A 13914-nucleotide genomic window follows, 5' to 3' on the forward strand; every position below is an offset into this window, starting at 1 on the left:
TCACAAGTTACATGGACAAAATGTGGACAAAATCACCTATGAATGTTATTATGTTCCTAAAACAAGTTGTAATATCACGGTGTCGCTGGTTAATTCGTTACCCTCGAATTCTAGAAAATCTTATTTTAACGCATTGATAAAAGCCTTTATTTCTAGAGTTACGGTAGCTCTGGGCCAGGGCGTTAGGTCTTCTACGCGTGTAGTGGAGAAACAGCCTTTACGTCTTGTTACGAAACCCCGCTACAAATACGATTATTCAATCACATTTTACTGCCAGGCAGACGTGGGTGCGTGTTCCCCTCCGGTCATAAAAAAAACAGTCATGCTGGCGTTCCAAGTGCCACCGTATTTCCTACATCGGTTCCTGGTCAAAAGTAAAGCCCTTAGGGAATAGACCGCTATTTAGGACGTATCCATTATCCGGCCACCTCCCGTTACAAAGCCGTTTTTTTCTTATCAGACTCAATTCATTTCAATTCAAAGGGCTTTATTGTTTAATGTTTGAAATTGCCAAAGCAAGTGACATAGACAATAAATAAGAGGGAAATAAACAATCAGAAATGAACAGTAAACATCACACTCACAAAAGTGTAAAAATAATATATATTTCAAATAGTATATTATTGGCAATGTGTTGTAAGGATGTGCAAATAGTTGAAGTATGAAAGTGAAAAGAAATCAACATAAATATGGGTTGTAATTACAATGGTGTTTGTTCTTCACTGGTTGCCCTTTTCTTGTGGCAACAGGTCACAAATCTTGCTGCTGTGATGGTACACTGTCAGGTATTCTGCCACGGTGTACTCTCTGTTTAAGGCCAAACAGCATTCTAGTTTGCTCTCTTTCTTTGGTTGATTCATTCCAATGTGTCAAGTAACTCTCTTTTTGTTTTCTCATGATTTGGCTGGGTCTAATTGTGTTACTGTCCTGGGGCTCTGTGGGGTCTATTTGTGTTTGTAAACAGAGCCCCAGGACCAGCTTGCTTAGGGGACTCTTCTCCAGGTTCCTCTCTCTGTAGGTGAAGGATTTGTTACGTAAGGTTTGAGAATCGCTTCCCTTATTGTGGTTGTAGAATTTAACAGGTATTTTCTGCATTTTGATAATTAGCGTGAATCTTCCTAGTTCTGCTCTGCATGCATTACTTTGGTGTTTTACCTTGTAAACTCTCTAACAGCAGGGCAGGGCTGTAAACACTATAAATCTGCTGAAGACACACCAACACATTCATTTATATAGCTCTCAAACTTGGTTACACAACACGGCTTTAGAGCTCGCAAGAAAAGGCATTTCGCTGTACTTGTGCACGTGACATTAAAACTGGACATTTGAAACAATCCACACCACAGTCCACTGCAAGGAGAATTCGGATTACATTGGTCGACTCGGTAGTTCAGCGTTCAACTCTCCGTTTCCAGTCGCAGGGTAAGTGACACAAAGGTGATATTTTGATAGACAAATTATTTGGCGACTGACTATTTTGTTGTGTTTGTTAACGATAGTTAATGAATGTGAATAGATGCTACAGTTGTTTAACTTTCAGATGGGAACGGTAGAGAGCAATAGGCAATGTTTACGTGATATAATTATTCCCACAGGCTACCTCGCTGTCTCATTTCTGACAGGACCTTCAGAATGTCGGAGAAGTACAACAGCCACATCCTGGTGATGGAGGACCGAGGGACTAACGGGTCTCTTGAGTCTACCGGTACCGCCAAGTCCCCTCAAGGTTCAACCGTTAGTTTCCATAACATCCACTATAAGGTGACGCAGAGGAGCGGCTGTCTGTGTATCAAGAGGAAGACCACCACCAAAGACATTCTCATAGATCTGAAGTAAGTCGACTAGACGCTGTTGTTGAGATATAATCAGTCTTATACATGTGTCGGCTCTTAATACGACCCATTTCGTCGCAGGAAGAACATAATCCCGCAGAAGGATTTTAATTTATTTTTTTTAATATTTAGAATCAGCCACCAGGGGGCAGCGGTGTTTGTCGTAACAGACAGCAGGTCCAATGTGTTTCAGTTGAAGTGACCTATGTACACTGATAAATAGACAATATCTAAAAGGGGTAGATGTATGTTCGTTAAAGAAAAATTAGTTTTTTTTAAAATCACTTGTTTTATTATAGGTTCAAGGCAAACAATAATCAGAATAAATTCACAATAGGTTCGGTACTTGTGTGGCCCAGTGGTTACAGCCACTTATATGCCAGAGTCGGCTCAAATCTGTCCGACTTTTGCCCTTCTGAATTTTTTTGGGACTAACTAGTAGGCTACTTTTCTAGTTACTCTCTGTGGGCTGTACTCTTAATCCGGTAATTTCTGAAGGACTTATTACTCTGTTACATTTGACCAAATCACTTCAATTACAGTCGGATGAAAACCTAACTCCAAATGTGTGTTTAAAAAAAAAAAAGATATATATTTTTTTACATGAATCGATACTATTGGTTTCCCTTTATTTCCGTGTTCAAGACGACTGGGAACTCGGAAGAAGAAGGGAAAAAAAACGCTCTGACTTTGAAAAATTGTTTTGAACTGTCTTCTATTGAACCTTGTTTGGGTAGGTATTTGCGTGTCAAAAAGATACATTTCAAATAACACTAATTGATGCATAAAATAACACTATTTAACACGTCAAATAAGCCAATAAGTTAATTATCTTCTGCCTTTATAATATTATATCCTTAAGGATTTATAAGATTGAATTCTGCTGTTTGAAATTGTGTTTTGAGGGCGGTTGCAAATCAAATGGCTAGGTAGCTAACTAGCCATTTGTGTGTGTGTTAACTCTGTGTGTGTGTGTGTGTGTGTGTGTGTCACTCTGTTTTTATGACGGCCCTGTGGAAGTCTCTATGGGGTGCCACAGGGCTCAACTATCGGGCCAACTCTTTTCTTTGTGTACATCAATGATGTCGCTCTTGCTGCGGGTGATTCCCTGATCACCTCTACGCAGACGACACAATTTTGTATACATCTGGCCCTTCTTTGGACACTGTGATAACAAACCTCCAAACGAGCTTCAGCCCCATACAACTCCCCTTCCGTGGCCTCCAACTGCTTTTAAATACTCGTAAAACTAAGTGCATGCTCTTCAACCGATTGCTGCCCGCACCCTCCCGCCCGACTAGCATCACTACTCTGGACGGTTCTGCCCTAAAATATGTGGACAACTACAAATACCTAGGTGTCTGGTTAGACTGTAAACTCTCCTTCCAGACTCACATTAAGCATCACAAATCCAAAAATTAAATATAGAATTGGCTTCCTATTTCACAACAAAGCATCCTTCACTCATGCTGCCAAACATACCCTCATAAAACTGACTATCCTAAAGATCCTTGACTTCAGCGATGTCATTTACAAAATAGCCTCCAACACTCTACTCAGCAAATTGGATGCAGTCTATCACAGTGCCATCCGTGTTGTCACCAAAGCCCCATATACTACCCACCACTGCAACCTGTACGCTCTCGTTGGCTGGCCTTCACTACATATCCGTCGCCAAACCCACTGGCTCCAGGTCGCAGTTGTAAATTGAGAACTTGTTCTCAATCTGGCATACCTGGTTAAATAAAGGTGATTGGGTCTACCTGGTTAAATAAAGGTGATCTGGCCTACCTGGTTAAATAAAGTTGATCTGGCCTACCTGGTTAAATAAAGGTGATCTGGTCTACCTGGTTAAATAAAGGTGATCTGGTCTACCTGGTTAAATAAAGGTGATCTGGTCTACCTGGTTAAATAAAGGTGATCTGGTCTACCTGGTTAAATAAAGGTGATCTGGTCTACCTTGTTAAATAAAGGTGATCTGGTCTACCTGGTTAAATAAAGGTGATCTGGTCTACCTGGTTAAATAAAGGTGATCTGGTCTACCTGGTTAAATAAAGGTGATCTGGTCTACCTGGTTAAATAAAGGTGATCTGGTCTACCTGGTTAAATAAAGGTGATCTGGTCTACCTTGTTAAATAAAGGTGATCTGGTCTACCTGGTTAAATAAAAGTGATCTGGTCTACCTGGTTAAATAAAGGTGATCTGGTCTACCTAGTTAAATAAAGGTGATCTGGTCTACCTGGTTAAATAAAGGTGATTTGGTCTACCTGGTTAAATAAATGTGATCTGGTCTACCTGGTTAAATAAAGGTGATCTGATCTACCTGGTTAAATAAAGGTGATCTGGTCTACCTGGTTAAATAAAGGTGATCTGGTCTAACTGGTTAAATAAAGGTGATCTGGTCTACCTGGTTAAATACAGGAGATTTGGTCTACCTGGTTAAATAAAGGTGATCTGGTCTACCTGGTTAAATAAAGGTGATCGGGCCTACCTGGTTAAATAAAGGTGATCTGGTCTACCTGGTTAAATAAAGGTGATCTGGTCTACCTGGTTAAATAAAGGTGATCTGGTCTACCTGGTTAAATAAAGGTGATCTGGTCTACCTGGTTAAATAAAGGTGATCTGGTCTACCTGGTTAAATAAAGGTGATTTGGTCTACCTGGTTAAATAAATGTGATCTGGTCTACCTGGTTAAATAAAGGTGATCTGATCTACCTGGTTAAATAAAGGTGATCTGGTCTACCTGGTTAAATAAAGGTGATCTGGTCTAACTGGTTAAATAAAGGTGATCTGGTCTACCTGGTTAAATACAGGAGATTTGGTCTACCTGGTTAAATAAAGGTGATCTGGTCTACCTGGTTAAATAAAGGTGATCGGGCCTACCTGGTTAAATAAAGGTGATCTGGTCTACCTGGTTAAATAAAGGTGATCTGGTCTACCTGGTTAAATAAAGGTGATCTGGTCTACCTGGTTAAATAAAGGTGATCTGGTCTACCTGGTTAAATAAAGGTGATCTGGTCTACCTGGTTAAATAAAGGTGATCTGGTCTACCTGGTTAAATAAAGGTGATCTGGTCTACCTGGTTAAATAAAGGTGATCTGGTCTACCTGGTTAAATAAAGGTGATCTGGTCTACCTGGTTAAATAAAGGTGAACTGGCCTACCTGGTTAAATAAAGGTGAACTGGTCTACCTGGTTAAATAAAGGTGATCTGGTCTACCTGGTTAAATAAAGGTGATCTGGTCTACCTGGTTAAATAAAGGTGATCTGGTCTACCTGGTTAAATAAAGGTGATCTGGTCTACCTGGTTAAATAAAGGTGATCTGGCCTACCTGGTTAAATAAAGGTGAACTGGTCTACCTGGTTAAATAAAGGTGATCTGGTCTACCTGGTTAAATAAAGGTGATCTGGTCTACCTGGTTAAATACAGGAGATTTGGTCTACCTGGTTAAATAAAGGTGATCTGGTCTACCTGGTTAAATAAAGGTGATCGGGCCTACCTGGTTAAATAAAGGTGATCTGGTCTACCTGGTTAAATAAAGGTGATCTGGTCTACCTGGTTAAATAAAGGTGATCTGGTCTACCTGGTTAAATAAAGGTGATCTGGTCTACCTGGTTAAATAAAGGTGAAATAAACCAATAAAACACATCAGCACATCTGTCATACAGCCAGTGTATCATCTCAGTAAGCTTTTTGTACCATATACTGTAAATGTGTGTGTGTGTGTGTGTGTCTGTGTGCGTGTGTGTTTCTTTGTGTCTTTTTAATTACAGCCTGTAGTGTCACAACCGAGGGGGAGGAGAATGGGCTAGATGTTAAATTCCGTGCTGAAATCTGTCTGATTTGCATACTAGTAACAGGATTTGATAGTGAAATGTAGATATTTGATCCACTTACCTGATCCTCCTCAATATTTTCAGTGTGAATGAAAAATAAAACCTCACACTTGGTGTAAATATTTTTGGGTACATATTCACCATCACGTGCTTAAAATGATATTGTGAAATTAATTTTTATTAATGCCATTGAAATCGTAAAATGATTCCAATGTCGCGAGTACCAGGTAGCCTAGTGGTTAGAGGAGGCAGGTAGCCTAGTGGTTAGAGGAGGCAGGTAGCCTAGTGGTTAGAGGAGGCAGGTAGCCTAGTGGTTAGAGGAGGCAGGTAGCCTAGTGGTTAGAGGAGGCAGGGGGCCTAGTGGTTAGAGGAGGCAGGTAGCCTAGTGGTTAGAGGAGGCAGGTAGCCTAGTGGTTAGAGGAGGCAGGTAGCCTAGTGGTTAGAGGAGGCAGGTAGCCTAGTGGTTAGAGGAGGCAGGTAGTCTAGTGGTTAAAGGAGGCAGGTAGTCTAGTGGTTAAAGGAGGCAGGTAGTCTAGTGGTTAGAGGAGGCAGGTAGCCTAGTGGTTAGAGGAGGCAGGTAGCCTAGTGGTTAGAGGAGGCAGGTAGCCTAGTGGTTAGAGGCAGGTAGCCTAGTGGTTAGAGGAGGCAGGTAGCCTAGTGGTTAGAGGCAGGTAGCCTAGTGGTTAGAGGAGGCAGGTAGCCTAGTGGTTAGAGGAGGCAGGTAGCCTAGTGGTTAGAGGAGGCAGGTAGCCTGGTGGTTAGAGGAGGCAGGTAGCCTAGTGGTTAGAGGAGGCAGGTAGCCTAGTGGTTAGAGGAGGCAGGTAGTCTAGTGGTTAGAGGAGGCAGGTAGCCTAGTGGTTAGAGGAGGCAGGTAGCCTAGTGGTTAGAGGAGGCAGGTAGCCTAGTGGTTAGAGGAGGCAGGTAGCCTAGTGGTTAGAGGAGGCAGGTAGTCTAGTGGTTAGAGGAGGCAGGTAGCCTAGTGGTTAGAGGAGGCAGGTAGCCTGGTGGTTAGAGGAGGCAGGTAGCCTAGTGGTTAGAGGAGGCAGGTAGCCTAGTGGTTAGAGGAGGCAGGTAGCCTAGTGGTTAGAGGAGGCAGGTAGTCTAGTGGTTAGAGGAGGCAGGTAGCCTAGTGGTTAGAGGAGGCAGGTAGCCTAGTGGTTAGAGGAGGCAGGTAGCCTAGTGGTTAGAGGAGGCAGGTAGCCTAGTGGTTAGAGGAGGCAGGTAGCCTAGTGGTTAGAGGAGGCAGGTAGCCTAGTGGTTAGAGGAGGCAGGTAGCCTAGTGGTTAGAGGAGGCAGGTAGCCTAGTGGTTAGAGGAGGCAGGTAGCCTAGTGGTTAGAGGAGGCAGGTAGCCTAGTGGTTAGAGGAGGCAGGTAGTCTAGTGGTTAGAGGAGGCAGGTAGCCTAGTGGTTAGAGGAGGCAGGTAGCCTAGTGGTTAGAGGAGGCAGGTAGTCTAGTGGTTAGAGGAGGCAGGTAGCCTAGTGGTTAGAGGAGGCAGGTAGCCCAGTGGTTAGAGGAGGCAGGTAGCCTAGTGGTTAGAGGAGGCAGGTAGCCTAGTGGTTAGAGGAGGCAGGTAGCCCAGTGGTTAGAGGAGGCAGGTAGCCTAGTGGTTAGAGGAGGCAGGTAGCCTAGTGGTTAGAGGAGGCAGGTAGCCTAGTGGTTAGAGGAGGCAGGTAGCCTAGTGGTTAGAGGAGGCAGGTAGCCTAGTGGTTAGAGGAGGCAGGTAGCCTAGTGGTTAGAGGAGGCAGGTAGCCTAGTGGTTAGAGGAGGCAGGTAGCCTAGTGGTTAGAGGAGGCAGGTAGCCTAGTGGTTAGAGGAGGCAGGTAGTCTAGTGGTTAGAGGAGGCAGGTAGCCTAGTGGTTAGAGGAGGCAGGTAGCCTAGTGGTTAGAGGAGGCAGGTAGTCTAGTGGTTAGAGGAGGCAGGTAGCCTAGTGGTTAGAGGAGGCAGGTAGCCCAGTGGTTAGAGGAGGCAGGTAGCCTAGTGGTTAGAGGAGGCAGGTAGCCTAGTGGTTAGAGGAGGCAGGTAGCCCAGTGGTTAGAGGAGGCAGGTAGCCTAGTGGTTAGAGGAGGCAGGTAGCCTAGTGGTTAGAGGAGGCAGGTAGCCTAGTGGTTAGAGGAGGCAGGTAGCCTAGTGGTTAGAGGAGGCAGGTAGCCTAGTGGTTAGAGGAGGCAGGTAGCCTAGTGGTTAGAGGAGGCAGGGGGCCTAGTGGTTAGAGGAGGCAGGTAGCCTAGTGGTTAGAGGAGGCAGGTAGCCTAGTGGTTAGAGGAGGCAGGTAGCCTAGTGATTAGAGGAGGCAGGTAGCCAAGTGGTTAGAGGAGGCAGGTAGCCTAGTGATTAGAGGAGGCAGGTAGCCAAGTGGTTAGAGGAGGCAGGTAGCCTAGTGATTAGAGGAGGCAGGTAGCCTAGTGGTTAGAGGAGGCAGGTAGCCTAGTGGTTAGAGGAGGCAGGTAGCCTAGTGGTTAGAGGAGGCAGGTAGCCTAGTGGTTAGAGGAGGCAGGTAGCCTAGTGGTTAGAGGAGGCAGGGAGTCTAGTGGTTAGAGGAGGCAGGTAGCCTAGTGGTTAGAGGAGGCAGGTAGCCTAGTGGTTAGAGGAGGCAGGTAGTCTAGTGGTTAGAGGAGGCAGGTAGCCTAGTGGTTAGAGGAGGCAGGTAGCCCAGTGGTTAGAGGAGGCAGGTAGCCTAGTGGTTAGAGGAGGCAGGTAGCCTAGTGGTTAGAGGAGGCAGGTAGCCCAGTGGTTAGAGGAGGCAGGTAGCCTAGTGGTTAGAGGAGGCAGGTAGCCTAGTGGTTAGAGGAGGCAGGTAGCCTAGTGGTTAGAGGAGGCAGGTAGCCTAGTGGTTAGAGGAGGCAGGTAGCCTAGTGGTTAGAGGAGGCAGGTAGCCTAGTGGTTAGAGGAGGCAGGGGGCCTAGTGGTTAGAGGAGGCAGGTAGCCTAGTGGTTAGAGGAGGCAGGTAGCCTAGTGGTTAGAGGAGGCAGGTAGCCTAGTGATTAGAGGAGGCAGGTAGCCAAGTGGTTAGAGGAGGCAGGTAGCCTAGTGATTAGAGGAGGCAGGTAGCCAAGTGGTTAGAGGAGGCAGGTAGCCTAGTGATTAGAGGAGGCAGGTAGCCTAGTGGTTAGAGGAGGCAGGTAGCCTAGTGGTTAGAGGAGGCAGGTAGCCTAGTGGTTAGAGGAGGCAGGTAGCCTAGTGGTTAGAGGAGGCAGGTAGCCTAGTGGTTAGAGGAGGCAGGTAGCCTAGTGGTTAGAGGAGGCAGGTAGCCTAGTGGTTAGAGGAGACATTTAGTCTAGTGGTTAGAGGAGGCAGGTAGCCTAGTGGTTAGAGGAGGCAGGTAGCCTAGTGGTTAGAGGAGGCAGGTAGCCTAGTGGTTAGAGGAGGCAGGTAGTCTAGTGGTTAGAGGAGGCAGGTAGTCTGGTGGTTAGAGGAGACAGGTAGCCTAGTGGTTAGAGGAGGCAGGTAGCCTAGTGGTTAGAGGAGGCAGGTAGCCTAGTGGTTAGAGGAGGCAGGTAGCCTAGTGGTTAGAGGAGGCAGGTAGCCTAGTGGTTAGAGGAGGCAGGTAGCCTAGTGGTTAGAGGAGGCAGGTAGCCTAGTGATTAGAGGAGGCAGGTAGCCTAGTGGTTAGAGGAGGCAGGTAGCCTAGTGGTTAGAGGAGGCAGGTAGCCTAGTGGTTAGAGGAGACATTTAGTCTAGTGGTTAGAGGAGGCAGGTAGCCTAGTGGTTAGAGGAGGCAGGTAGCCTAGTGGTTAGAGGAGGCAGGTAGCCTAGTGGTTAGAGGAGGCAGGTAGTCTAGTGGTTAGAGGAGGCAGGTAGTCTGGTGGTTAGAGGAGACAGGTAGTCTAGTGGTTAGAGGAGGCAGGTAGCCTAGTGGTTAGAGGAGGCAGGTAGCCTAGTGGTTAGAGGAGGCAGGTAGCCTAGTGGTTAGAGGAGGCAGGTAGCCTAATGGTTAGAGGAGGCAGGTAGCCTAGTGGTTAGAGGAGGCAGGTAGCCTAGTGGTTAGAGGAGGCAGGTAGCCTAATGGTTAGAGGAGGCAGGTAGCCCAGTGGTTAGAGGAGGCAGGTAGCCTAGTGGTTAGAGGAGGCAGGTAGCCTAGTGGTTAGAGGAGGCAGGTAGCCTAGTGGTTAGAGGAGGCAGGTAGCCTAGTGGTTAGAGGAGGCAGGTAGCCTAGTGGTTAGAGGAGGCAGGTAGCCTAGTGGTTAGAGGAGGCAGGTAGCCTAGTGGTTAGAGGAGGCAGGTAGCCTAGTGGTTAGAGGAGGCAGGTAGCCTAGTGGTTAGAGGAGGCAGGTAGCCTAATGGTTAGAGGAGGCAGGTAGCCTAGTGGTTAGAGGAGGCAGGTAGCCTAGGTGTTAGAGGCAGGTAGCCCAGTGGTTAGAGGAGGCAGGTAGCCTAGTGGTTAGAGGAGGCAGGTAGCCTAGTGGTTAGAGGAGGCAGGTAGCCTAGTGGTTAGAGGAGGCAGGTAGCCTAGTGGTTAGAGGATGCAGGTAACCTATTGGTTAGAGGAGGCAGGTAGCCTAGTGGTTAGAGGAGGCAGGTAGCCCAGTGGTTAGAGGAGGCAGGTAGCCTAGTGATTAGAGGAGGCAGGTAGCCTAGTGGTTAGAGGAGGCAGGTAGCCTAGTGATTAGAGGAGGCAGGTAGCCAAGTGGTTAGAGGAGCAGGTAGCCTAGTGATTAGAGGAGGCAGGTAGCCTAGTGGTTAGAGGAGGGAGGTAGTCTAGTGGTTAGAGGAGGCAGGTAGCCTAGTGGTTAGAGGAGTCAGGTAGCCTAGTGGTTAGAGGAGGCAGGTAGCCTAGTGGTTAGAGGAGGCAGGTAGCCTTGTGGTTAGAGGATGCAGGTAGCCTATTGGTTAGAGGAGGCAGGTAGCCTAGTGGTTAGAGGAGGCAGGTAGCCTAGTGATTAGAGGAGGCAGGTAGCCTAGTGGTTAGAGGAGGCAGGTAGCCTAGTGGTTAGAGGAGGCAGGTAGCCTAGTGGTTAGAGGAGGCAGGTAGCCTAATGGTTAGAGGAGGCAGGTAGCCCAGTGGTTAGAGGAGGCAGGTAGCCTAGTGGTTAGAGGAGGCAGGTAGCCTAGTGGTTAGAGGAGGCAGGTAGCCTAGTGGTTAGAGGAGGCAGGTAGCCTAGTGGTTAGAGGAGGCAGGTAGCCTAGTGGTTAGAGGAGGCAGGTAGCCTAGTGGTTAGAGGAGGCAGGTAGCCCAGTGGTTAGAGGAGGCAGGTAGCCTATTGGTTAGAGGATGCAGGTAGCCTAGTGGTTAGAGGAGGCAGGTAGCCTAGTAGTTAGAGGAGGCAGGTAGCCTAGTGGTTAGAGGAGGCAGGTAGCCTAGTGGTTAGAGGAGGCAGGTAGCCTAGTGGTTAGAGGAGGCAGGTAGTAAAATTGTTAGAGGAGGCAGGTAGCCTAGTGGTTAGAGGAGGCAGGTAGCCTAGTGGTTAGAGGAGGTAGGTAGGCTATTGGTTGGAGGAGGCAGGTTAGTGGTTAGAGGCAGGTAGCCTAGTGGTTAGAGGAGGCAGGTAGCCTAGTGGTTAGAGGAGGCAGGTAGCCTAGTGGTTAGAGGAGGCAGGTAGCCTAGTGGTTAGAGGAGGCAGGTAGCCTAGTGGTTAGAGGAGGCAGGTAGCCTAGTAGTTAGAGGAGGCAGGTAGCCTAGTGGTTAGAGGAGGCAGGTAGCCTAATGGTTAGAGGAGGCAGGTAGCCTAGTGGTTAGAGGAGGCAGGTAGCCTAGTGGTTAGAGGCAGGTAGCCCAGTGGTTAGAGGAGGCAGGTAGCCTAGTGGTTAGAGGAGGCAGGTAGCCTAGTGGTTAGAGGAGGCAGGTAGCCTAGTGGTTAGAGGAGGCAGGTAGCCTAGTGGTTAGAGGATGCAGGTAACCTATTGGTTAGAGGAGGCAGGTAGCCTAGTGGTTAGAGGAGGCAGGTAGCCTAGTGGTTAGAGGAGGCAGGTAGCCCAGTGGTTAGAGGAGGCAGGTAGCCTAGTGATTAGAGGAGGCAGGTAGCCTAGTGGTTAGAGGAGGCAGGTAGCCTAGTGGTTAGAGGAGGCAGGTAGCCTAGTGGTTAGAGGAGGCAGGTAGCCTAGTGGTTAGAGGAGGCAGGTAGCCTAATGGTTAGAGGAGGCAGGTAGCCCAGTGGTTAGAGGAGGCAGGTAGCCTAGTGGTTAGAGGAGGCAGGTAGCCTAGTGGTTAGAGGAGGCAGGTAGCCTAGTGGTTAGAGGAGGCAGGTAGCCTAGTGGTTAGAGGAGGCAGGTAGCCTAGTGGTTAGAGGAGGCAGGTAGCCTAGTGGTTAGAGGAGGCAGGTAGCCCAGTGGTTAGAGGAGGCAGGTAGCCTATTGGTTAGAGGATGCAGGTAGCCTAGTGGTTAGAGGAGGCAGGTAGCCTAGTAGTTAGAGGAGGCAGGTAGCCTAGTGGTTAGAGGAGGCAGGTAGCCTAGTGGTTAGAGGAGGCAGGTAGCCTAGTGGTTAGAGGAGGCAGGTAGTAAAATTGTTAGAGGAGGCAGGTAGCCTAGTGGTTAGAGGAGGCAGGTAGCCTAGTGGTTAGAGGAGGTAGGTAGCCTATTGGTTGGAGGAGGCAGGTTAGTGGTTAGAGTAGGCAGGTAGCCTAGTGGTTAGAGGAGTCAGGTAGCCTAGTGATTAGAGGAGGCAGGTAGCCTAGTGATTAGAGGAGGCAGGTAGCCTAGTGGTTTAGAGCGTTGGGCCAGTAACCAAAAGGTTGCCAGATCAAATCCCAGAGGTGACCAGGTAAAAATCTGTCGTTCTGCTCCTGAACAAGGCAGTTAACCCCACTGTTCCCCTGAACAAGGCAGTTAACCCACTGTTCCCCTGAACAAGGCAGTTAACCCACTGTTCCCCTGAACAAGGCAGTTGACCCCACTGTTCCCCTGAACAAGGCAGTTAACCCACTGTTCCCCTGAACAAGGCAGTTAACCCCACTGTTCCCCTGAACAAGGCAGTTAACCCCACTGTTCCCCTGAACAAGGCAGTTAACCCACTGTTCCCCTGAACAAGGCAGTTAACCCACTGTTCCCCTGAACAAGGCAGTTAACCCACTGTTCCCCTGAACAAGGCAGTTAACCCACTGTACCCCTGAACAAGGCAGTTAACCCACTGTTCCCCTGAACAAGGCAGTTAACCCACTGTTCCCCTGAACAAGGCAGTTAACCCACTGTTCCCCTGAACAAGGCAGTTAACCCACTGTTCCCCTGAACAAGGCAGTTAACCCACTGTTCCCCTGAACAAGGCAGTTAACCCACTGTTCCCCTGAACAAGGCAGTTAACCCACTGTTCCCCTGAACAAGGCAGTTAACCCCACTGTTCCCCTGAACAAGGCAGTTAACCCACTGTTCCCCTGAACAAGGCAGTTAACCCACTGTTCCCCTGAACAAGACAGTTAACCCACTGTTCCCCTGAACAAGGCAGTTAACCCACTGTTCCCCTGAACAAGGCAGTTAACCCCACTGTTCCCCTGAACAAGGCAGTTAACCCACTGTTCCCCTGAACAAGGTAGTTAACCCCACTGTTCCTCGGTAGGCCGTCGTTGTAAATAATAATTTGTTCTTAACTGACTTGCCTAGTTAACCTCTAGCGTCGAGCAATCCCGTATCCGGGAGCGTAATCATAGCCTCAAGCTCATTACCATAACACAACGTTAACTATTCATGAAAATCGCAAATGAAATGAAATAAATATATTGGCTCACAAGCTTAGCCTTTTGTTAACAACACTGTCATCTCAGATTTTCAAAATATGCTTTTCAACCATGGCTACACAAGCATTTGTGTAAGAGTATTTAATGGCTGTGATTGGTAGAAAACTGAGGATGGATCAACAACATTGTAGTTACTCCACAATACTTACCTAAACGACAGAGTGAAAAGAAGGAAGCCTGTACAGAATAAAAAATAGGGCCTCCCGGGTTCTGGGTTCGCGCCCAGGCTCTGTGGTAACCGGCCGCGACCGGGAGGTCCGTGGGTCGACGCACAATTGGCCCAGCGTCGTCCGGGTTAGGGAGGGCTTGGCCGGTAGGGAAATCCTTGTCTCATCGCGCACCAGAGATTTCTGTGGCGTGCCGGGCGCAGTGCGCGCTAACCAAGGTCGCCAGGTGCACGGTGTTTCCTCCGACGCATTGGTGCGGCTGGCTTCCGGGTTGGATGCGCGCTGTGTTAAAGAAGCAGTGCAGCTTGGTTGGGTTGTGTATCGGAGGACACGTGACTTTCAACCTTCGTCTACCCCGAGCCCGTACGGGAGTTGTAGCGATGAGACAAGATAGTAGCTACTTAACAATTGGAT

At 48.1% G+C, this 13914-nt stretch overlaps 1 protein-coding gene across 1 annotated transcript in view; it reads left to right on the forward strand.

Moving 5' to 3' along the window:
- Positions 1–950: 950 nt before the first annotated feature.
- The window catches only part of LOC110532888 (broad substrate specificity ATP-binding cassette transporter ABCG2), a 46876-nt gene continuing 33912 nt past the window's right edge, over positions 951–13914 (forward strand). Inside the window, exons 1-2 of the mRNA XM_090185712.1 lie at positions 951–1422; positions 1596–1832. Coding sequence (XP_090041838.1) covers positions 1633–1832 — 200 coding nt within the window. The 5' untranslated portion in view covers positions 951–1422; positions 1596–1632. The remainder of the gene's footprint in view (positions 1423–1595; positions 1833–13914) is intronic.

The sequence above is a fragment of the Oncorhynchus mykiss genome, chromosome 9 (genome assembly GCF_057628025.1).
Source record: "Oncorhynchus mykiss isolate SJ-2025 chromosome 9, ASM5762802v1, whole genome shotgun sequence".
NCBI classification, from domain to species: domain Eukaryota; kingdom Metazoa; phylum Chordata; class Actinopteri; order Salmoniformes; family Salmonidae; genus Oncorhynchus; species Oncorhynchus mykiss.